The sequence below is a fragment of the Acomys russatus genome, chromosome 20 (assembly GCF_903995435.1).
Source record: "Acomys russatus chromosome 20, mAcoRus1.1, whole genome shotgun sequence".
Taxonomy (NCBI): Eukaryota; Metazoa; Chordata; class Mammalia; order Rodentia; family Muridae; genus Acomys; species Acomys russatus.
The window spans coordinates 12,185,758-12,211,370 of NC_067156.1; the positions used below are offsets into that span (position 1 = coordinate 12,185,758).

At 38.0% G+C, this 25,613-nt stretch overlaps 1 protein-coding gene across 10 annotated transcripts in view; it reads right to left on the reverse strand.

The window, feature by feature from the left end:
- Nol4 (nucleolar protein 4) overlaps positions 1-25,613 on the reverse strand; it is a 341,043-nt gene that overhangs the window by 201,596 nt on the left and 113,834 nt on the right. For all 10 annotated transcript variants that reach the window (XM_051163152.1, XM_051163147.1, XM_051163144.1 and 7 more), the window contains one exon: positions 17,046-17,178. In XM_051163152.1, coding sequence (XP_051019109.1) covers positions 17,046-17,178 — 133 coding nt within the window. The remainder of the gene's footprint in view (positions 1-17,045; positions 17,179-25,613) is intronic.

Here is a 25,613-nt window from a genome sequence, read left to right on the forward strand (position 1 = left end):
AGGGAACTGAAGGGGGCAAGGACACTAAAAGTCCTACAGAGTAAATTTACCTGGGCCCATGGGGTCTCACAGAGACTGAACCACCAACCAAAGAGCTTGCATTGGCTGGACCAAGACTCCCTACACATAAGTAATTGATGTGCAGCATAGTCATCATGTGGATCCCCTAACAATGGAAGGAAGGGCTACCCTGACCTTGGATCTCTTCTACCTATCTGGGCTGCCTTGTCTAGTCTCAATGGGAGAGGATGCACGTAGTCCTGCTGTGACTTGAGGGACCAGGTACTCTGTGGGGCTTTTCCTTCTTTGAGAAGAAGGAGAGGGTAAAAGCAGGTAGGTGGAATGAGAGTAGGGCTGAGAGGAGAAAGGGGAGTGGGCTGGTATCAGCCTGTAAAGAGATAATAATAATAATAAAAAAGAAAATTATGCTATTTTCAGGGAAACTGAAGAATTCATTGTGTTGAGCAAAATAAGCGAGACTTGAAAAGATGAATACTGCATATTTTCTCACATGTAGAAGCTAGATTTCATCAAACACATACATATACACTTATATTTATGTGATATGAAAGCACAAGGTGGCATAAGGAGGAGAACTAGGGGGAATAGATGACAGGATGGGTGACAGGATGAATATGAACAAAGTACAATGATTATGTATAAATATGGCACCCAACCCCAATATTTTATATAACTACAAAAGTGAAAAAAGTAAAAAAAGACAATTTTCATTCATTAAATTTGCTACCTTGTATTAGCATAATCCTCACTTTCATGGGTCTAAAAAGATTCTGAAGAAAAAGTCAAGATATCTAATTTATAAAATTATTCTTGCCCAGAGTAACACCTTTCTTCCTATGGTAAGAATTAGCAACTGCTCATTTATTCATAGATATAAACGCAAAATGTATTCTGTTTAAAAATGGGTAGTTGGCAAGCTATGTAACTCAGGGAGAGCTGGATACTGTTTACAGCTATCAGAAAAATATGTGGTAACTTGAGGATTAGCCAGGTGGCCCAAGGCTAGAGGCACTCATGCGTCACACAGTGTGGACCCTTCTCATCAAGGCTGGCAGATCCAGACCCAGGGAGGCTTGTACAAACTGTACCAAGGACAATGCATGCCGTGAACCTAGAACCCCTATTCAGATCTAGCCAATGGACAGTTCATGCTCCATGGTTGTGGGAGGAGTGGGGACTGCCTCTGACATGAACTCTGGTACCTAGGGTTTGATCACTTCCCCTTGTTAGGGAGGCCCTGCTAGCACACAGAGGAAGGAGAAACAAGCTAATCTCATGAGACCTGATAGGCTGTCATCATACGGTGGGGGAGGAAGTCCACTTCTGTCAGAGGTCTAGGGGAAGGGCATAGGGAGAAGGAAGAAGGGTGTGAACAGGAAGATACAAGTAAGCAAGGGTATAACAATCAGAATGCAATCTGAATAAATTATAAAACATTTAAATTAAAAATATAAGGTAACTAAGTAGTAACTACAAATGATAACTAACTTCTCAATTCACCAAGTACATACTTGAAAGCCACTGTATCTCTTAAACATGTAATGATGTTTACTGTACTGTTGTTTTTCCTGTTCACAGATGCAATTGACCTCAATATGTTTCTGTTGAAGTTTTACCTTTTGTTTTATTTTCAAAGCTTGCTTTAGGATCAAGTGTCCTATTATCATTTATGTCTAATCAAGTGGACGAATTATACTTTGGGAAATATCTACTTTTTATACAATATAAACTATTTTCAAAGTATGTTTATTACATCTAAAGACCACTATTGTTATATAAAGTATTTATTTTAGGGTACAGCATTTGTGTGGCTGACAATTCAAGTGGCTTCTTTATTGTGATGTTTTATGTAGGAAAATGGCAGTCTTCATGAAAATATTTTATTGTTATTATATGTGAGGCAAAGTCGAAATGTTATAAAAATAAAAAGCTTATGAGAAAAATGTAAATCATTATTGGCAGGAGTAGATAGTCATGAATGAAAGTGTTTTTATTCTACCCTCCACCAAAGCCTGGCCTCATTATTTAGAATAAAGCATAGTAAAATGAAACAAGAAGATCCTAAACAATGGACGCAGTAGAGGAAGCCAGGCACAATCTCTTATTGTCCTTTCTACGCAGGGGAAGAATAGAGAAGGATGAAAGAATTGTTAGAAGTCAATTACGTTTTTAACAGATAATAAGGAATGGGAATTTTAAACACAGAGTAATTATTGTCGAGATGTGTTATTGAAAATCAACATAATTTAAAGCTTGCTTCTCCTGCTTCAAAAACCACCCCGAACCAGTAGATTTCAGCAGCTAGGAGTGAAATTGAAAGATCTATATTACAGTGTAAAATAAAAGGAATGCAGCTGTGCTGTGGGAGGTATGCAAAATCACCCAAAGGCAGTTATCTTATAGGTGACCTCAAAAACATACACTAGATGAAAATGTCAGAACATTAACTCTGTTCAGATGATGAGAGGGTGATGCAGTGATTGAACCTGCACGGTCTAAGCCGCAGAAACAAGCACAGCCACAGAGTGCGATGAGTGGCTTGACCACAGAGGAGGGCAGCTTAGAAATTCACGGCTACTGCAAGAGCCTCCATGGCGCGAATGTCGGTACTCTAATCTTGCATCTAGGATAGAGATAGTAGGCTAATTAATGAGCCTGTGTTACCTCATCTATATCAAGAGACTAACTGTTTTGTTGTAGGTCTGTAGGAAATTCACAAAGTTAACTCTGTAAACCACATGTGGTATTTAATCAACAATTAAGAAAGGCCAACTCCTATCATCATCTGTGCTCATTTTTCTGTTAGAACCAATGTTAAGATAATGTGGTTTTATACTTATACTGTGGAAGAATTTAGGTGTATTTTGCTAATAGATCCGTGCACGTGGCAGTTTAGATGAACAAGCTATTGATATTATTGGCATGCATTTCAAGGTTGTGTATCCTGCAGGCAAGCTCAAGATGCTTGGATACGCATTTAGTGCACCAACTCCACTGCATGGAAAATCCTGGTCTCACTCCCTTGGCCATTTTTTTTCCTTTTATCATAGATTTGGATAAAAAAAAAAGACAAGCCTTGTGCTCCATATTCTATGTGATGCTAAGAGATATCCTCCAAGCTTTTTAATTATATCAAAGTAATAATATGTTACTAAAATAAGTCCCCATGTTGAGAGAGAGAGAGAGAGAGAGAGAGAGAGAGAGAGAGAGAGAGAGAGAGAGAGAGAGAGAGAGAGAGAGAGAGACTAGCTGAAGTTACTACATTAAAAATATGAGAACTCTAGAAGACAGCCTGATATTTCAGGTCACAAATATATAATGAAGCAATTTTATAAAGTCCAAAGGACAAAATAAGAAAGAAGAAAGTTTTCTTACAGGATACTTGAAAGAAAGTAGCAATTATTGTTTTTTTTTGTTTTTTTTTTTGTTTTGTTTTGTTTTTTTTTTTTTTTTTTGGTACAGTGCTATGCCTGTGTGTTCACCTGCAGGCCAGAAGAGGGCACTATAGCACATTACAGATGGTTGTGAGCCACCATGTGGATGCTGGGAATTGAACTCAGGACCTTTGGAAGAACAGGTGGTGCTCTCAACCTCTGAGCCATCTCTCCAGCCCCAGCAATTATTGTTGAAACAGCTCTTTTTCCAACTGTCTCTTTCTCACTCCACTCTTGGCCTCCTTTTCTTTTTTGCTTCTCTTCTTTCTACTCCTTCTTTCCTTCCTACTCCCCCTCTTTCTTCTTGACACTCTTGTCTCTTCCTCTGCTCTCTAGCCTCTCATTACTCACACGCACACAAACCTACACACAAATGTACATATACCATGGTACTTCATCTTGATGGTGCCAACTGTTATGGACTGAGAGGTGCCCGGGAGGTTAGTTATGTGCACCTCTGGGCATATGTGAGGGGGCACTTCCAGAGCTGATCCACTACTAAGATTTATGTTCTAGTAAATAAATCACTGATGGCATGCCTTTGGGCTAAATCTTGCCTAGGCATTTCCTGCATTCCCTTACTCTGTCTCCTGTCCACTGTGGGGTGAACAGCTTCAGCCATCAGCTCCTTCCAGGATGACTGTCTGCCTCACTGGGAGCCTCTAATCAATAGAGCTAACAACTGGGGCCTGATTCCTCTGAAATATGAGTGAAAATGAATTCTGTTTGCTTTAAGTTGTTTATGTTATATATTTGGTGACCGAGAGGGAAAGCTAACATATGTGATTATCTACCGTCAAGATCCAAAAGAGATAGTTGTATTCAGAAAGAGTAAGGAAAGTGTACCTTCAATAACATTATGAAGATAACTGTTTGGTTTTGAACTGCTGATAGATTTTGACTACGTTTTTTGTTTGCTTAGTTGTTTTTGTTTGTTTGTTTTTTGTTTATTTTGTTTTGTTTTCTGCCAGTGCATGCCGGATGGCAGGAGAAGATGGCAGGGAGTTCTGGGTTACTTTTGCAGGAGGAAACTTAGTCTGTTCCTTCAACAATCTCCCTGCTTTCTAAGCACCTCTCATGTGTGTAATATAGCTATTCAAATAGCCTTTGGAAGGAGAGAGGACCTGCTGGGAGAAGAATAGGAACAAGGCTTCCATCATCCCATATCCTTTAGTACATGTTTACAGTTTAACAAGGGAGCACTAAACTCATTCGGAGATGCAGAGAAAATGATGACTCCCACACACGAGAGTGCAAAAGTTACTGGCAGAGTGAGCAACAGCTACCTTGTCTCAGTTCAGCTCTTTTTAAAAAATTACTAAATGTTTTATTATAAATTTACGATGGATGTAGCATGATTAAATAGTTAATGCTATGTGGTACATATACACTATGGAATACTACTCAGCTATTAAAAACAAGGAATTCCCGAAATTTGTGGATAAATGGATTGAGCTAGAAATGATCATAATGAGTGAGTTAACCCAGAAGCAGAAAGAATCAAATGGTATATACTCACTTATATCTGCATACTAGCCCAAGGGGCATGTCCCACAAAAGCCTTCACTTACCAGGAAACTGGGACAGAGGGGAAGGCATCCTATTGGGACTCTAAATGAGAGACTCATGGGAGAACAGCAAAATAAAAGGATCCAGAGGGTCCTAGAAATCTACAAGTAGAACAATATGATAGGCAGATTTGGGCCCAGGGGTCCCGCTCAAACTAAGGCACCAGCCAAGGACAATACAGGAGGTAAACTTTAAACCCCTTCCCAGATCTAGCCAATGGTCAGAATATTCTCCACAGTTGAGTGGAGAGTGTGATACGACTTTCTCACGTACTCTGGTGCCTCACATTTGACCATGTCCCCTGGAGGGGGAGACCTGGTGGCACTCAGAGGAAGGACAGCAAGTAGCCAAGAAGAGACTTGATACCCTATGAGAATATATAGGGGGACGTAATCCCCCTCAGGAACAGTCATAGGGGAGGGGAATAATGGGAAAATGGGGGGGGGGAGGAATGGGAGGATACAAGGGATGGGATAAACATTGAGATGTAACAAGAATAAATTAATAAAAAAAATAAATAGAAAAAAAAAGACATTAACAAATTCTTTGATTTCATAGTTCCTTCATGATGCCTTCTTAAAGAACTCAATTTAAGCTCATTCACTGCTTTATTGTTGCATTGTTTAGAGGAACACACCAAAAAGCACTCATCACCAAACACTTGATTAAAAGACATTGAATAAAAATTTAATTTATCTTACTACAGAGACAAGCAGAATGGGAAGAAAAGTCAAATCATGATTTCATCTCAAAAACATTTTTACTTTTCCATATATTTTTATTTTTCATATGTCCCATGCTAAAGTAAATGCACAAAATTGAATAAGATAGGTTTATTTCAAGGTGTCAAGACATGCCCAGTCACATGGGCAAAAGACACTGATTCGAAAACAATCACATTACAATTTTGTAATAAATACAATGAAATACTTTTTCTACTCCTTTCTTCAATATTCTGCCACTGCCCTTTTTGTTTATCAGCCCGCAATCTTACTACAATTCTTATCAACCCAATAAATAAAGATTTTTCATGGTCAGTTTCACTCTGTGATGTAGCTGATTCACCCCTTTGCTGTCATGCAACTCCGGCTTCAGGGTCCTAGACAACACTGAACTCATTGAGTTGTCCAACTGCCTAAGGACTAACACTGTCTTTAAACTAGTAGCCAGCTGACTCAAACAAGGACAATAAAATTATAAAGAAATACAGAATTAGTTTGCCTTTCTCTGAAAGTTTATAAAATACAGTTGTGTGGTATTACTCCTAAAGGAATACAAAACTAGGGAAAAGACAGCCATTGCTCAGCACGCTTAGGTAAGGAAAATCCAGGCGGTTTTCATGTTGCGATGAGGCTCAAATAATGGCTTATAGATAGGCTCAAAATGTATGTGAGTAAGATAAGCATGGTAGGTCAATACTAATCACAGTAGTTGACATACCGAGATAAGAGGATGGGGAGCCTGGGCTACGTATCAAGTTGCAGGCTAGTCAATGACAGACAGGAAAAACCTACCTCAACACACACACACACACACACACACACACACACACACGAATAAAAACACAAAACTTGTCTTCTGTAAGAGTCATGTGAACTCTTAATTTCACCTGCATATTGGTAGGCACTCGTGACTTAGTATTCAGAATGAAAAAATCTTGAATCTGCTTCTCAGTTTTAAGAAGATTCTGTCATCTCCCAAAGGTGCTGATTCCCGCAGTCATTTACAGACTATGAAATGTGGTCAAGAAAGTACTGACAAACCTCAAGTAATATCTCTAAATAAGTGAGCTAGAGGAAAAATGCCCAAGTCATCTGACATCCTTCCCTGATCTGATCAGTCGGGTGTCTCAGCCTTGAGTTAAAGCAGCAGGGTTTAACCAAGATGGGCTGGTCTTTGGGGTGCGACATGATCCCAGATTCAAATGGAAATACAAGGTAACTCTTTCTGTACATATTTACATGAAAACCATGTATATGACTGAAATGCTAAGATGCAGAGTTTTAACTTGGGGAAAGTAGAGCAGATTTCTTAACAATGCAACTCTACATGAACGGCAAACATAAAGACCCTGCAGATGCATTTTAAGTAAACACAGAACTAAGCTACTATTTTTAATACTTAGGCTTTAGATGCAAGCAAAAAATTTTCTTCCTCCTGATTTTAGAAATATAACTATCACTTATAAGGAATTTCCAATGATAAAATATACCTGCATACACTAGTAAACACATGCAAATATAGCTAAAGGACTTAAGAGTCAAAATTCCTTACAATTTCCTTATAGCAAATGACTTTCTAATTGCCTACTCCTTTGATATTACTTGTAAAGTTAGTCTATATTTCTGAACATTATGACCTGAGTATTTATAGAGCACATTCTAAAAGCTTCATTAGTTTAACTACCTTGACTCAGAGTAATAATTAAATAAATTCATCATGTAAATCATTTTAATTTGGTATTAAAGAAACTTGATGAGAGCATAACAGCAGCATTATTGTATTTTCAGGTATTTTAGAGCCAGAACTGTTAGGGATTTAAACATGGAGAACAAAACCATGTTTATGAACAGGTTTAATTTTAAAATTAAGTTTATTACATTTGTTTTTTTAAATACATCTAGTTCGCACAAAATTTCCAAAATAATCCACAAAATGCTAAGCAAAATTGCTTAAAGTTCAGAAAAAAGTATCAGACTCCCATACGACAGGAGAATCTCTGGGGAATTTGGGATTTATACTAAAAACACTTTTAATGGGTTTTCTAATTAAAACTCAGCATCATAAAAAATTAACCACCAAATTTAATTTCCCACAAAGTATAGTTTTACATCATTCTTATTAAAAACATGCTTTATTAGATTTCCCAACTAAATTAAATGGTGAATCAGTAGATGCTTTTATTGTTGGTTTATATGCCTTAATAATTACATGAAAGTATCGTATTTAGACAAATTAGATGCAATTTTAGTCAGGAGCCTATTTTTACTACAACGTTACTCACATATCCACTGACCAGTAAAGGGATGCTGCACATAAACACCAAGTAGTTATATGCCATGTATGTTCATGCATGTTCTTGACATATCCTGTGTGTACAATATTCAGCAAATAACCCCAAACAGACTGTACATTTCTAAGGCCATTAGTGAGGCATTTTTATAAGTTATAAAAGAACTGCCACACATGGCAACTGTCATGAGAAAGGGCAGAGCTGAACCCTGTGTGACCTCCCAAGTGAATTTTCATTCTGAAAGAAATTTAGAAAGTGCTGAGTAGAACTGTGTTTGAGGCTTTGCCCTTGATACGGCCACCACTGTGGGGCTTAGGGGCAGCTACGGAGAAGAGAGAAATAAGGCAGGAGGCGCTGACTCCTAACGTTCATCTAGTTTGATAGGCTTCATAAGGGTCTTTATATTATAAGATAAATTGTAACGCAGGAGAATGTGCAGCCAGTTCAGCACACAGCCTAAATTAGAATAGGTGAAAATGTGGGACCCTATTTCATATCTCTTTACTTAACCTATTCATCACACAACTAGAGCGTCCTATTTTTGATCGACTCCATACCTATTTCCCCAGGGCTATTGTCATTTTACTTGTATAGGAATTCCTTGTAACTGAGATAGAAATGGGCCCAATTTCAAGTATGATTAGATTTGATATTCTTGATGTTTGGATTAATTTAGAGCTTTTAGAATGGACCAATGGAATGAGGCAACTTCATACAGCTCTAACACTTAGTTTCTTTTTGTAACTATGCTATCTAGCAATTCTAGGTTTCAGTTCACACATGGAACAGATAGATTATACGTCCTACCACTTACTCTTGCCCACCATCTCTTTAAGGTGCAAACAGTTACTTTTCCGAACTCTGTCTTGAATGGGACATACGCTTCTATTTTGACTACCCAACACTTGAGCAGTCTTCCCATTTAGAGTGTATTCTGCATGATATATATCTTTGAGAGAGGGAGAAACCCCCACTATGGATGCAAACTATCTTAAAGAAAATATTTAATTAAAAAAAAAAAAACAAAGTTGAAAACAATTAATATATATAAGTGTCCTGAATGTTTTCTTAGAGTACATTTTAGGGCTACTGTTCTACTTTATTGTTAATTTTAGTCTTAATATGTTATGATATGGAGTAATGAAAGTAGCAATCCCAGTCTAGATTCTAAAAGAGGCTTGTTGAGAGCAAACACTGTTCTCACCTAACAAAGGCCTTACGGGGACTTTGAGGCCCAAGAGGACTTTGGCAGGATTAGTTTGTCCAAGGGATATTCAAAGTAAGAAACATCAAGATCTCAGAAACTGTGCTCTGAATTTTTATTTGGAAAGTCATAGTTTTATAGGTAAACTGTGCTTTCTATTCAGAAGAAAGAAATTAGAAACATTAGGTTCCAAATATTGGTCAGCTGTTTTGTTCACATAAAAACCTGTACGTAAACAATACAACGTTCGATGGCTAATCTTCAACTTGACTAAATTTAGACTCCCCATGTAGACACACTTCTGAGTGTGTCCAAGAAAGATCCTTTTTAAATGTGAGCAGCACTACCCCGGGGGTAGAGTCCTGGATTGATACAAAAGAAGAGAGCTGAGTACCAGAATTCATCTGTCTCTGACCAGCTGCCTTCTGCTGCCATACTACACCACCAGGATAGATTGTATCTGTTCCTAAACCATGAGAGATAATACAGTGTTGCCTATTTATGCTGTGATAGTGTTACTGCAATGAGAAAAGTAGCCTCCTCAAAAGGAACATAGCTACTTGTTTGTTTGTTTGTTTGTTTATTCTATGCTTTGTCGGAGGGGAGATAGGGTTTCACTTTGTAGCCTAGACCTGTCTAATCTCTAGATTTTTTATTCTCAATCTCCTGAGTGCTGATACTGAAGATTAAGCCACCATTCCTCACATAACTTATTTTATATGAACTTTGATTATAATTTTTCAAGTTAATATTTCTAGTTAAAATACTTCCTTTTAATAGTGAAATACTTATTGAGTCACAATTTATTATAATTAACCATGATTGTTGTAAGATCACACATATGTATGTACAATTATATGTATGGTTTTACAGTATGCTATTTGTATTTGTAGTAACCACTAAATTTGAATTCAATGCTTTTTTTAAATAAAAAATAATCTGACCTGTAGGAGTATGTAAAAAACATTTCTATTAAGCAAATATTATGAAGAAATGGAGAATTTTAAATTCTAATGAATGAACCATACATTTCTAAATACAAGCAGAATTCTTAAATGTGTTCTTGAATAAAAAATTGGCCTAGGATATATGTTTTAAAAGCTACCATTTGGTAGAAGTTGATGTGACTGTTAAAAAGCCAGTGTGCATGTCCTTCCTCCTCTTTGCTTTTTCTAGTCAGTCACTTCCACACTCATGTGCTCAGCACACAGGAACTGGTAGCCAATTCTTATCCAATAATGGAGTAGTAGTTGTGAGCCACACAAAACATTCAGTACAGGGCAGAACGTGTGTGTGTGATGGCATTCCCATAAAAGCACACTCATCAGTGACATCGAAGCTGTCTTCATTTATGGAAGCACACCAATGTTCACACAATGGTACAACCGCTCAGTGACCCTCTCCTCAGAATGTCTTTGTATGACTATACCAAACACAACACAAAACCTTATTTTCATGAAAAAGGAAAAAAACGCAGTATTGCTTGAGTTGGCATTCCACAGTCACAGGCATTGACCAGCTACCCAAGAACACTATGTACATGCTGTTACTACCAAAAATAATAGAAAAGTGTTAAGAATGGAAATGTACATTTCCTGTTGTAAATCCTTAGTTTTAAAGCTGATTAATATGAAGAGTACAAAAGCATAAGAATGCTCCTCAATGAGGACAGCCTATTGAGACTCCAAGTGAGAGACATATAGGAGATGGAGAAATAGAAGGACCCAGAGGGTTCTAGAAACCTACAAGAAGAACACTATGATGGCCGGATCTGGGCCTAGGGGTTGTGCTCAAACTATGGCACCAACCAAGTACAATACATGCAGTGAGCATTAACCCCATACCCAGATCTAGACAATGGACAGGACATTCTCCACAGCTGAGTGGAGAGTGGGGACTGACTTTCACATGAACTCTGGTGCCCCATATTTGACTATTTCCCCTGAATGGGGAGGCCCAATGGCACTCAGAGGAAGGATAGCAGGCTACCAAGAAGAGGCTTGATACCATATGAGCATATACAGGGGGAGGAGGTTCCCCCTCAGTCACAGTCATAGGGGAGGGGAGTAAGGGAAAAATGGGAGGGAGAGAGGAATGGGAGGATACATGGGATGGGATAACAATTGAGATATAATATGAATGAATTAACAAAAAATTATAATGCAAAAAAAGAAAAAAAATGCGCCTCAGCTTCCTTCGACATCCATATTTTTTAAGGCAAAAGAGGAGAAAGCAACAACTCACCGTGACTACAAAAAGAGAGGACTCTTCTGCTGTAAGATTTTTGAGTTAAATTAGGTGCAAATATCCCATTACAAAATATATCAGAACTAGCTTAGTGTACAGTAGTACAGTGTTTAACTTAATAAAAGCAAGGAGACTGTTTTATAGAACACAATTGACCCTACCAAGGAGAATCAAATGCCTGATTAAACCTAAGTTTCAATCTACTCCAAAGGCTGACGTTCCTGTCAGGTATCCTGTCACGGGCCACCTCAGAAAGCAAGTGTCAACTGTGTCAGGCGTCTCATGGCAAACTAACAACTCAGACAAGGAAAATGCTGTTTGGAACTATCCCAGGACTTGCAGGATCTGTGTGGTATTTTAACCTAGGCTCGCTTTAAACGGATGCCATAGCATGAAACATAATTAGTAGGCTGTCTCCGAATCCAGGAGGAGGCTGTAGGATGTTAAGATCTGGGGATGTTCCCGGGAGCCAAAATACCAAAGCTGTATTCACAGCAAGCTCCCTAGCCTCGATAACACCATTGAAGGCCATGTGCTTCCAGGATCAAACTCAATGGAAGCAGAGCCGTTAGGTGAATTTAATCAAAAAATGTTCTTTTATGTGTATTAAACTATTTAAACACTACAGTGTGGTCTCTTTAAGCCAAAAATAAGGGTAACATGCTTCCCATGCAAAGACTGTGATTTTCATGTATTTCCTATATTTCGGGTTTTGTTTTAAAAGAGACGTATGTATGTATGTCTTACCTTTATGTTTTTACTGAGTTGGGAAAGGAAGCCTCATGAGCTCCAAATAAGCCAACGAAACTCCCTATTCTATGCTGATCTTGAAATACCTTCTCATAAATTCTTCATTCAGCTTCTGTCTTCTTGACCTTTGCTTAATTACCTAACCCAGGGCAAGACATTTTCCCTCCTTCCTTCCTTTTCCTCAATAAACCAGAATTTGATGAGTGGGTTTTAAATCTGCCATAGCCATAGTTAAATGGGAACAGGAAAGGAAGACTTTAGATTTCATTCTCCGTTTTATGTGGTGCTCAATAAAGACCTGGGGCAAACCTGCCACATCTCTGTTTCTGGAATTTCAAAAAAGCTGCAGTATCCTACTTTAGTTCCTTCAAAGAACATTTTCAATTTGACATTAACTCTAACTGTGAAAATGTTGTCTGATCAGATTTTAGAAATCCTGTTTGTTTAGGTTTTAGCTGGTCATGGTGAGGCTGAGCCAAGAAGATTAGGAATTTGAGACTAGGTTGGGCTGCATGAAACACTGTCAAAACAAAATAACATGCAAAAAATACAAGGACAGTAAAAGGTTTTAAATATAGTAAAAAATGAAAGTTTTAAGCAATGATTAAAGGAGGAATTTGTCCCATGATTTTTCCCAACACTTTAGACACATTTGATTTATGGATACAGGCAAAAGAGCCCTGTCACAATAAAATATTACTCTGCACTGCCTGCTATCACATGTAGCTACTGAAAATTTAATGATATGCTATTAATATTGAAAGGGATCCCCACTCAGACAATCATATGTCGAGCGCACAGTATGGACAGTGACTGCTACATGGACCAGCGTAATCAGAGAACTTCTACAGCCTCATAGGTGTCTCCTGTACCACACTTCCTACTCCTTTCTCCAAGTTTCACTGTACAGCATCTCCCTGTGGGCCCTCCTCTACAGTCAGCCTCTGCCTCACACAGACCCTTACTCCTTCCCTATAAAGGTTGCTTGTGACTGTAGGACTGCTGGCACTCTACCCACCAGGATGCCTTTGTCCCATCTGAAGATGTTGCACGTGTCTCTAGAGAGAAACCACGCATTCAGTAGCTTTAAGGAGACATTTACGCAACAACATGTCAGAGATCATCACTGTGGAGGCTTGGAAGCTATCTCTCATGAGCTGAACCCACATCAGGATGTTCAGGCAAGACTAAACAGGCTACACCACAAGTCCATACCTGGTCACACTCCCCAAAGTTTAACGTACACCATCCACAAGGAAATAATATATAAAAGATAACCTAGACTTGGTTCTTAAAACATCCCAGTCATTTAAGAAAAATATATATTTAATTTTTTATTTTTAAAGAGTGAAGTAATTTCTCATAAAGGTTGCATAGATCACTTTCATTATATTATATCCTACATGAAAGTTATTTATTTATTTGCTCACCGTTACACACAAAAAACACACACGCATATATTTGTACACAGAGGTGGACATTTTATAGACACACACCCAAATGTACACATATATATCTTACATGCAGAAGAAGAATATTTAGGTATTAATGGCACAAGATAAAGATACTATAATTATAAAACAAACATTATAGAATAGTACAAGAGTGACGGTGTGAGGGGGTGAGAGGTGTGGATGCCCATGGGTGTGCACACATAGGGTTATAAGAGATTACACAGTGGTGTTAGCATGGATAATTTAAGAAAATACCATTATTAGGAAAAAAGAAAGAAAATAGATAAAATTCACTCTGCAAACCATAATCATGTAGGAAAGCTACACCTTAATTATTTAAATGATGGGGCATCTAAGAACTATCTGAAATGGAGCACATAACAGGAAACTCACAGTGCAAGAAGGTTTATAAATTAATAATTCTTGCACTATGGAGAAAGAGGAAAGGGTAATGAATGAGAAGATAATATAGTTTCACATAGTAATAGATTCTCTGTTAGCAATTAGGAGATGGCTAGAAGGAGGTAGCAGATGGTCTTTTTATAGATATCAGGGCTGGGAGAAGAAATCTGGGGGTTCAAGTGAGTGCAGATGGCATTGAAGGTAACACAATTAGATTTGCTCTCCTGAGTGGTGAATGCCTACATGAGGTTAAGGAATACTCCCAATGCCTGTGAGTGGAAAGTGGTTGGGAGCTCCCAGAGATGACCGGGAAAAAAAAAGAGCTTGTTGTGTTAGTTTCAGGTGGTGATCCCAATAATCGCCTGGGATGGGGAACATGTCTCATGCACTAGGAGAGAGAGAGAGAGAGAGAGAGAGAGAGAGAGAGAGAGAGAGAGAGAGAGAGAGAGAGAGAGAGAGAGAGAGGTGGTGTGAGGAAAAGCTCCTAATGCCTAAGGGGGCTGGAGAAGATCTAACTAACGGTCATCTGCAGCAGCCATCAATATACATGGAGTGCTTCCCCATAACATTTCATGGCATCTTATTAAGTCAATATAGACTTTCATCACATGAGTTGTGCCCTAGCCAAACATCTACAACTGGAAATTTCAATAAAGAAAGTGATAAATTTTTATGATTAGAGCCACAGTCCTGAACTGCATATTCTTCACACACTCCAGAATTGTGTGTAAGCAGGATGAGAATATAAAGACAAAATGCGTTAACAGATAATTTATTTTATATGTATATATATATGTATATTCACTGATATATATATAGATATGGATATATATAGATAGATAGAGATATGATATATGTATGTCAGCTAGTCTGATAGCATTAATGTGTAAGAAATACCTACTTATTTTTTATCAAAGTGACAAGAATTTTCTTATAGTATTCCCAAATGAAAGCCCTTTCTACTGAACAGCTGTTCTATTGTATAGAAAATCAGACATAATCTGATTTCATAATCATAAACATTCTCTTTCTTATAAATCATGATGTAGCTTCTATTCGACTTAGACTATCGTAAAATGTAGAAAAGAAAAGTGTCCCATGATGGGACATTTGCATTTTCAACACTAGGGATATCTTAAGACTTTCTGGTGTAAATAGAATGCAAAAACAGCTTTAAACACCAACAACTTTTAAAACTACGTTTTAATAACAAGTTTCAGAAAAGAAACAAAGAAACCCAAGGAAAGCATTTTCTCCTATCTATTGATGCAGGGACATATGTACTCATTTATAAGTGGACATTTGCTATAAAGTACAGGATAACGATACTATAATCCACAGACCCAAAGAACACAAGGAGGGCTCAAGTAACGATGCTGGAATCTCACTCAAAAGAGGAAATAAAAGATAAATCTGAAGTAGATAGAGGAAGGAAGCTGTGTGGAAGAGGGAGTAGGGAAGGCAACATAGGTGGGGATCAGGTGTAAGGAGACTGAGGGAGGAAGAGAAGGGAGGGGAGGCCTGGAAAATAATTGGGAGGGCATCTCTGGGACAGGAAAGCTCCTGGAGTCTATGGGCTGACTCCAGCTGAGACTCTTGGCAGGGAGGGATACAGTGCCTGAAGTCACCCAGCAATGAAGGAACCAGATGCAGACATCCACAATCAAGCAATAGGCTGAGCTCAGGGAGTTTTGTGGAAGAGTGAGAGGAAGGTCAAGGACATCACAAAAAGACCTACAGAGTCAACTAACCTCGCCCATAGGCTCACAGAGACAACCAAAAAGCTTGCATGGGCTCTACCTAGACCCCTTACACAAATGTAGCAGATGTGCAGTAGGTCGTTATGTGGGTCCCTTAATAATGAAATAGGGGCTGCCTCTGACTCTGTTTCCTGCCTTTGGATCCTAGTCCCCTATCTGGGTTGCCTTGTCAGGCCCCAGTGGAAGAGCATGTGCATAGTCCTGCTGTGATATGAGGTGCTAGGGTGGGTTGGTAGCACTTAGAGGCATTCCCTTCTCTAAGAAGAAGGAGGGGGTGAAAGGGAGAGGGCATCATAAGAGCTGGACTGGAAGAGAGGGGGAAAAGATTAGTATCAGGTTGTAAAGTGAGTAAATAAAAAAAAAAAAAAGAAAGAAAAATTTACCAGTCAAAACAATCATAAAAACTAATACATGATTGAAATAATAAACCAAGTTTAAATTAAAATTTCTGGTCTCTGTTTACAAAACTTAATTTTATACTTGCTATTATATTTATGTGCATCAAACTTAATACTTGCAAAGACAAGAATCCACAAAATTTCCCAAAATTCCTTGAATGTATCAGCACTGAAGCACTGACCATCACGTGACTTTATAACGTTCAGTTTTTGTTCCCATCATCAACAGCAGGAAGACTTAGGAATCACTCTGGGATGCTTCAGTAAGAAAAGACAATCTTTCCTCCCATCCCTTTGAGCAAGAAAGGAGCTAAGGATCTCAGAGAAGTAGGCTTCCTACAGCAACCCTTTGATAAAATTGACCTTTAATATCAGGTCCTTTATATTTGGAACATGCCTATTAGGTCAAACCAAAATTAATCATCTTTAAACCCTTCATTTTCTCAAAAATAAATGATGACACAAGAAACCATAGCCAGAAAACATGAGCATACATATCCAACCACACCGCTTTAGCATGTTTTATATTTGTGGAGCAAAACATGGGTGTGCCTGGATTTCATAGCTGACATCTTTTTATAAATCAGTCTAACACTTTAATTTTGAAAAGAGTACTTAAATCTAAAAATAATAAAGTGGATGACATAACCTACGTGCCCAGAAAAGGTATCCATAGAGACAGGGCTTTTTAGTGGACACAAGCGTGAAGAGGTGGTTCTGACTTTTATAGGTTCTTACTCATTTCTGGGTCTCATTGCTCTGTTGATTTATTTGTTCAGTGTGAAAGGCTTACCATCTTGCTGGCCGTGGAGAGTCTGGGGACTTTGCATTCTTTCCTCCAGATTGGAGCTAAGGTCAGAGTTCACGGCTGACATCCGTGTTGAATCACTCATATCAAATTCATCACTTTCTATCGAACTTTCTTCCTGAAATGATTTGAAAATATCATTAGGCACCATACGATTTAACTGTGTGAAAACAATAACCATTCTGTCTATGTGCTCAATGCGAGGTAAGTCAGTCAGTAAATGAGCATCAAACTCTGAAAAAATTGGTACATACTGAAAGATGCTTAGAACAAAAAACGATGAACCTCTTTATCACTTCAAGAAATGCTATGAGTTTTGGATGCTCAACATATTATGCACAGGTCCATTGTAAAGACAGAGCAAAGTGTTTGGGAGTTAGCCTAAATACTGAAGTATTATTAATGACTATTAAAAATTCTTTAAAAATGTATCTTTTAAGATGTTGTCATAAAACATGATGGAAAGAAAACTTTCATTTTTACTATGAACAAAATGACTTGGTAAAATATTGTACACACAGATTGTATAATGCAGTAAGAATTTCTCATCAACAAACAGGATGGGCTTCAATAATAAACCAGCATATATGTATATATTTACTGGCTGCATTGGGTATAGAGCAAGTAATTCTTAGTATATTTTATAAGCAAAGCTGATAGATGATGGATACAGATTACAAATAGGTAATGTATAGATGATAGCTATGTAATAGGTCATAGGTAGACAGATACTAGATAAATAAATGATACATGGCATATAGATGATAGATAGATAGATAGATGATAGATAGATAGATGATACATACATACATATATATATACATACGTACATACATACATACATACATACATAGGATATGGATGATAGGTGGTTCATAGAGAAAAGGTAGATGATTACATGTAGATAAATAAGATGAAGATATATGAAAGGCAGAACACTGAAATCACAAAAGGAGTTCTATATAACATTCTGTAAAACTCATTCACTAAATCAGGTGACAAAAAAGTCTACCAAATGACTAATTCAGGAAGATGTTGAATATTAACAATAAACTGAAACTGGTATACATTTTAGTTTTTGAGATTTAAAATAATTACATTTCTCCTTTCCCTGTCCTACCTCCAAGTTTCTCCATATACCTCTCCTTGCTCTTTTTCTCATTAGCATTTTTTACATTCGTATATGTATGTGCATATTTATATTCGTTCTTAAATCTAACCTGCTCAGTTTGTATAATGTTGCCTGCATGTATGTTTTCAGGAATAACAATTTGATATTGGATAACCAGTGGGTGGACTCTTCCCTAGGAAAGACTATTTCTACAACTCTCAGCATTCCTTAGTGGTTTCTACAGTTTTGTTTAGGGATGACACCTTGCAAGCTTCCAAAGGAGGGAGACAAGCAACAGTCAGACCTAGCTATGGCACCTTCGACCACATCATCTACCAGTGTACGTGAGAAAGTCATATCCCACTCTCCACTCAACTGTGGAGACTGTTCTGACCATTGGATAGATCTGGGTAGGGGTTTAAAGTTTACCGCCTGTATTGTCCTTGGCTGGTGCCTTAGTTGAGCGGGACCCCTGGGCCCAAATCTGCCTATCATAATGTTCTACTTGTAGGTTTCTAAGACTACATGCTATTCTCCCATGCTTCTCTCATCTAGAGTCCCAATAGGATGTCCTCCTCTCTGTCCCAGTTTCCTGGTAAGTGAAGGTTTTCGTGGGACATGCCCCTTGGGCTAGTATGCAGATATAAGTGAGTATACACCATTTAAGTCTTTCTGCTTCTGGGTTAACTCACTCATTATGATCATTTCTAGCTCGATCAATTTATCCACAAATTTTGGGAATTCCTTGTTTTTAATAGCTGAGTAGTATTCCATAGTGTATATGTACCACAGTTTCTTTATCCATTCTTCTACTGATGGATACTTAGGCTGTTTCCATGTTCTGGCTATTATGAATAAGGCTGCTATGAACATGGGTGAGCAAATTTTCTTGTTGTGTGCTGGAGCATCTTCTGGGTATATTCCAAGGAGTGGAATAGCTGGGTCTTGAGGAAGCCCTATTCCCAGTTTTCTGAGATAGAGGGGGAGACCTGGTGGTACTCAGAGGAAGGACAGCAGGTTACCAAGAAGAGACTTGATACCCTATGAGCATATACAGGGGGAGGTAATCCCCCTCAGGAACAGTCATAGGGGAGGGGAATAAGGGGAAAATGGGAGGGAGGGAAGAATGGGAGGATACAAGGGATGGGATAACCATTGAGATGTAATAAGAATAAATTAATAAAAAAAGAAAGAAAAAGGTTTGCAGTAGTGGCATGCATACCTTGATGTTAAGGAGCAGCCATCCAATTGGACTTAGGACCCACTCAACAAGAGGAAAACATGCAGGGTGCTGAAACCCTAGCTAACTATTCAGTGCTGGTGAACTTGTATCAGAGAAGAATCTGCAGCCACTAATGTCCTAAACCAATGTATTTCCTAACAAACATCTAAACATATGACAGATAAATGTAGTCACCACATTCTGTCAAGGAAGCATCTGTTTGAAACTGTGATACTTTGCTCCAACTTCCCCGAAGCAAAGAATTTATCATTGTACTTCAAGGTTTGTAGTTCTTTGCCGATTATAACACACTGTTGGTTTTGTGGTTTTTATTTTAGCAAAGAACTTTTTCTACAAAAAGGAGTTATTTCTTTAGTCTTGGAGTACATCATATGATTTGGCTTGTGGTTTGTAAGCTAGCTTGCCCTTGGGATCATTTTTTTTCTTTCTGCCTCTGAATGTTGGGAATAAGGGTGGGAACCACACTTGGCAGACTTCATGGTTAAGGGGCACTGAGCCCCTTTCCAATGCTAAAATTGTCTTTATGAGTAATTATTTATAGTTTTATCATTGATTTACTTATCTTTTGTTGGGCAGTTGTTGTGCAAGTCAGAAGATGGCTTGCATGAGCCATTTGCCTCTTTCCATGATATGCATCCATACTGAGGACTGGACTCAGGTCATTGAACTTGGCAGTAAACACCTTCCACCTGCTTCACTATCTTACCAAACCAAGTATTTATTATAGATACCACAGACAGCTGATGGTATTTAACTGAATAAAATTATTTCTATAGACTGTGAGTGTGTGTGTGTGTGTGTGTGTGTGTGCGTAAGTGGATGTAAACATTTTTCTTTTGAGTCCAAGTGTGGGATGGGAAACAGACTTGTGAGAGAACAGGTGATGTTTATCCACTAGAAGACAAACCACCTTGTGAGGAGGGCATGTCTTTGTTTTTGCTAACTGAAACATATCTTAGTACAGACTCTGAGAGGAGACACATATATGAGCTCAAAACAGGAGGTGGGGCTTTTTGAGTCCTGGTATTGTTTGGCTGTTCATCGCTCCAGTTTGAAATGCTCCTAGAGAGAACCGCTGCAGAGAATGCTTCGGAGCTCTGGGTTCTGGCTGCTGTTCCAGATTCCAGCAGCAACTCTGGTAGAATTGCTGATCTGCTGAAATCTGGCCAACTATGCCAAGGAAATCGCTCCCAGGAACTGAGTCCAAAAAGATCTACTTCTTCTGTTTCCATTAACCTCTTTTCTGTCTTATCTAGGGCAGGTGGGTTGAAAGGGAGGTATAAGTGTTACAGAACCCCAAATAAAGTAGGTTTGGAAAGGTCGAAGCCTACAGGAGAACTAGATGTAAAGTCTCAGTCATGCTCCATGTTCTGTGAAATGAGTGTGAAAACTTCTGGACATTGTAGGCATTTAGTCTATACATTATCATCATTAAATAACACCTGCAGCACACTTTTTCAGAAGTTTGGACAAATGATAAGATCTCTGGTTAAATTAACTATTGTCCTAATTGTGATGAAGGGCATTACCAAAAGCAACCTGTGCAATGAAAGAGTTTATTAGCTTACAAATCTCAATTCACAGCCCACTAAGGGAAGCCAAGGCAGGAACTCTAAGCAGGAACCTGGAGGCAGGAACTGAAGTGGAGACCACAGGGAACACTGCTTCCCTCCTATGGCTTGCTTAGTTTGCTTATTGCCTATCAAGTGGTGGTACAACCCACAGTGGTCTGGTCCCTCCCGCATTAGCCATTAATCAAAAAAGTGCCCCACAGGCTTGCCTACAAGCAATCTGATGGAGGGATTTACTTTATATCTATCTCCCCAAATATGTCTAAGTTTGAATCAACTGAACAAAAAACAACAAGCATACCTGCCATGTATTTTTGATCTTTAAAAATATCAACTTTAGCCGGGCATGGTGGCACATGCCTTTAATCCTAGCACTCGGGAGGCAGAGGCAGGTGGATCTCTGTGAGTTCGAGACCAGACTGGTCTACAAAGTGAGTCTAGGACAGCCAAGGCTACATAGAGAAACCCTGTCTCAAAAAAACATATATAACAAAGAACAACAAATGACAACAACATCAAAAAGCAACTTTAAAGTATTTGTTATTATTGGTGAATTAATAACTGGAAAATTTAAAAATAATTTTTAACTTTATTCTATGCAGTATGTGACTTATAATTCTCTTGATTCAAATATCAGTTTTTACATATTTATATAGCCTGAATTCACTTAAGAGCATGTATTCATTCTACAGTTTTATTCCAATTACTTCCCAATTCTTAACTAAATTATTCTTTTTAATGAAATAACAAAGATTTATAGAATATAAGATTGTTATTTTATTAACATATAAATAAAGTTAACTATAATTGGAGAAAAGCCAACAGAGTAATTCTAATGGTTAAATTTTCAAAGGAAGGCTTTCTGAGATTAGACAGTGTAATTGTTATTATTATGGGGTTGTTTCTCCAGGGTCAGTTTTAGAAGAGTCATGTGAAAATTTTTGCACATAAGCATCTTTTTGTTGTTGTAGAATAATCAGGGGTAAGTGTGCAGGTAAGTTCATGGCTCATGTCATTGAAATACCACCATAGCTCTCAGTCTTATCTAAATCTCACTGACAATTCATCTTCACAATTCTGAATCTGCCTCTTTTCTACTCATGAACTATGGTTCATGTCTACACCATAGTATATAAGAAACCCAATAACATGGCAGTTAACAATTGATAATCTTTCATATTTCAGTCTTAAAATATATTCAATCACTTACTATCCATAATAATACTTTAAATATCCCCATGTTGAAATTGCTTCCTTTATTGCATCCTGTAGCTAACTTCATCAAAGGAAATAAGTATCTTCTAAAAGAGTTTTGGCAATTATTGTTTTCTACTTCTTCTACACCCATAATTTGGAAGATAGGTCTTTTCAAGGTATCAAACTTTCTCATGTTCTGTTATCTGTTTATTGTAAAAATTACCTGGTTCCACTGAGAGAAGCATGCTATGAATGTGCCTAGGCTGGCTGTTACAGAGGGTAGTCACTGAAAGAGAGTCCTGTGGCCCTACATAGGCTGTGTGTGTTCCACTGGATAACCCTACATCCATGCACATGCTGCCATTACTAATTAGATTGAGTGGGTTAAAATAGAGGACATAAAATTGGGAGAGAGAAAGGAATACCTGAGGAAAACTGTGAGGTATAAGTAGTGGACATGTTCAAAATGGATATATATATATATATATATATATATATATATATATATATATATATATATATATGTGTGTGTGTGTGTGTGTGTGTGTGTGTGTGTAACTTTTATTGAATAAATAAAATACATATTTTAGATGGGTGGTGGTGGTGGCACACACCTTTAATCCCAGCACTCAGGAGGCAGAGGCAGACGGATTGCTGTGAGTTTGAGGCCAGCCTGGTCTACAAAGTGAGTCCAGGATAGCCAAGGCTACACAGAGAAACCCTGTCTCAGAACCCCCCATATATATATATATATATATATGATTACAAGGAAGGATCATCATGAGGGTATATATTTCTTTTTTATTTATTAAGAATTACACTTAGTTTGTTTGTATTGTTCTAGATATTTAGATGAAATTGTCTTTTACCATCCGGCTTAGTGCATATCTGAGAAAGTGGAACTGAGTGCCATGAGTGACAGAAAGAGTTAACAGAGACGTTCACTCTGACGTTTTTCCACTCACAGAATAAGAAATAATAACTTGTGTTAATCCACTAGCTAGATCATATCTTATATCAACTCTTTTAAATAAATATTAATAATTAAAATGCATGTGTTATAAAGAGACAGACAGTGGGCTCTAATATCAGATAAATTTGGGTGTAAGCAGCTTATCTGGTTTGCTACGGAAAAGCCTGGGTTTCCCATCTGCACCACGGTAATGGCATGTGAGCCAATTGTAACTATTAAATTAGATGGTACAGATGAAGCTGATAGAATGGATCCCTTGTGGCCACTTACCCAAGGCTTTCATTTTTAAATGTTTGGATCTATTTATAAAATACTTAACAAAACTATAGCAAAGAACCCTACCCTTTGCCTGGGACAAACATGCTTCTGCCTGTAGCTCAGAACTTCCCTCCCTGATTTATATTTTAAAGACTTCATCGCACTCTAAGAGTTCTCATGTAGAACCCATGACTGTGTCTGTTGCTTGATCTTCACCCCAGGGATGGCTTCAAATGATGCCGTTCCCCAACATTAACGCCAGGTTCCTCCCATAATCATTTACTCTATTCACCACCAACAACTACAAATCTATAATCTCTTCTCCTCAGATTTTTACTCATTGATTTTGCTGACTGACAACTTGCATCCTTGTATAATATAATATATTTTGATTAGTTTCTTCCTGTCCACAGCTATTGTTATGCCCCTCCCATCTTTATAAGTCCTTACCCTTCACCACAACCTTTTCCGAATCCATGACTTTTGTGGCCCCACAGTTTAACCAAGACCATCTGTGGGACCAATAGGTTGGAAGTGTCCATTTGTAAATTTCAAATTCTATGACATCTCAACTTTTCTATACAGCTCTCTATATAATTACAAATACATTTTACACTACACTGACATTTATGAATAATTTTCACAGCATCTTTTCAGTGATCAACCTCTCCCTCACCAGTTCTCCAATGACCTTGGTTCCCATAAAATGACTGAAGTCATCTTTTATTGCACTTAAATAACCTAGTTCTAGTTTTTCCTTACTTTACCCATGCACCCACACAAACACATTCATGAGCATTTATTTAAATTATTTTATAACTGTATCTGATCAAGAATCAAATGTCCTCACTCTTTGCCATCTAAATTGCAACCTCACTACTTTTTTTCTTAAACTTCTGACAAGGTCTCCAACAACCTTACTCTTGCTTCCTTTATCACTGAGGAACTAAGAAAACAGAGTACTATTTCTATGGGCCTTATCACCACTCACCCCCCAGCCTCTGAGACATCCTGTCTATGGTACATTCTAAAGCCAACTCTCCCAGGACAAGAAGAAAAAAAAAATGTTGCAGGCAGCAAAATGGAAGGACTGATCTATTTAAGTCCTTTACTGTTGGACATGGAACTACAGGATATACTATTTTAACTGCTAAGTTTCAGTCTCTCTTTGGTTCAGTATTTTCTCACTATGTGCGAATTCCTCCCTCCTGATAAAGCATATTCTGTAATATTCTCTTGGAAGTATGTAATTAGCTTTTTTCTTAATTTTACAGGGACTGACAGTTGAGAGATTGCTTTGAGTATCAGTAGAGACTCTGGGCTTTTAAACAGTCTTGAGAATGGAAAACTACAGAGACTTTTGATTTTAGGCAAGATGCACTTTGCATTATGATAAGGGCATGAAGATATGAGGGCCAGGAAGTAGAATGTGGTGGCTTGAATCAGGTTGTCTTCTATAGACTCAGCTCTTTAAACACACACCTCCTGATTGGGGGCACTGTTCTGATAGTTTAGGAGGTGTGACCTTGCTGCTGGGAGTATGGGATTGGGGGTAAACTTGTAGGTTTCAAAGACACACGCCACTCCTACCAAACACCCTGTTTGTGCTTGCAGTTCAAATTGGGGGCCCTCGGCTTTCTGCTCCTTCCTTCACTCACTCGTTCTTATCCTACGGGACTATAAAATAAAAAGGACTTTCTTCTATACGTTGCCTTAGTCGTGGTGTTTTATCACAGCAATGGGTAGTAACAACATGCTTAATTTCTTTTAGTTTAGCTCAAATGATGTCATCCGTCTCCTCATTCAACCATTCACTCATTTACTCACTTTCGGGGTGCCTGTCTTTAAACCCAGGACCTCATCATATGCAGGAGGTTGAGATCTGTTTACTGATTTGCATTCTGAGTGGATTACTTTCTGATTTTCCATTTTTCTTTTAATAGAGTTAGCATCTTTTCACTTTCATCGTATTACTGTTTATTTTCTTTGTCTTTTGCTCTCACTGGAAGACAGGCTTCATAAACACAGGGTTTATTTTTGTTAATTTATTTCTAAGATGACCTAAGAGGTACTCAGTTAAAACTGGTGAATTTACTGGATTAATTCTTATTTAAATTGAAATACAACTTATAATCAAGATTTACCTCATCTGAATTTCAGTTCAGTATGCTTATTTTACTCAGATTTCCCAAACCAGTGA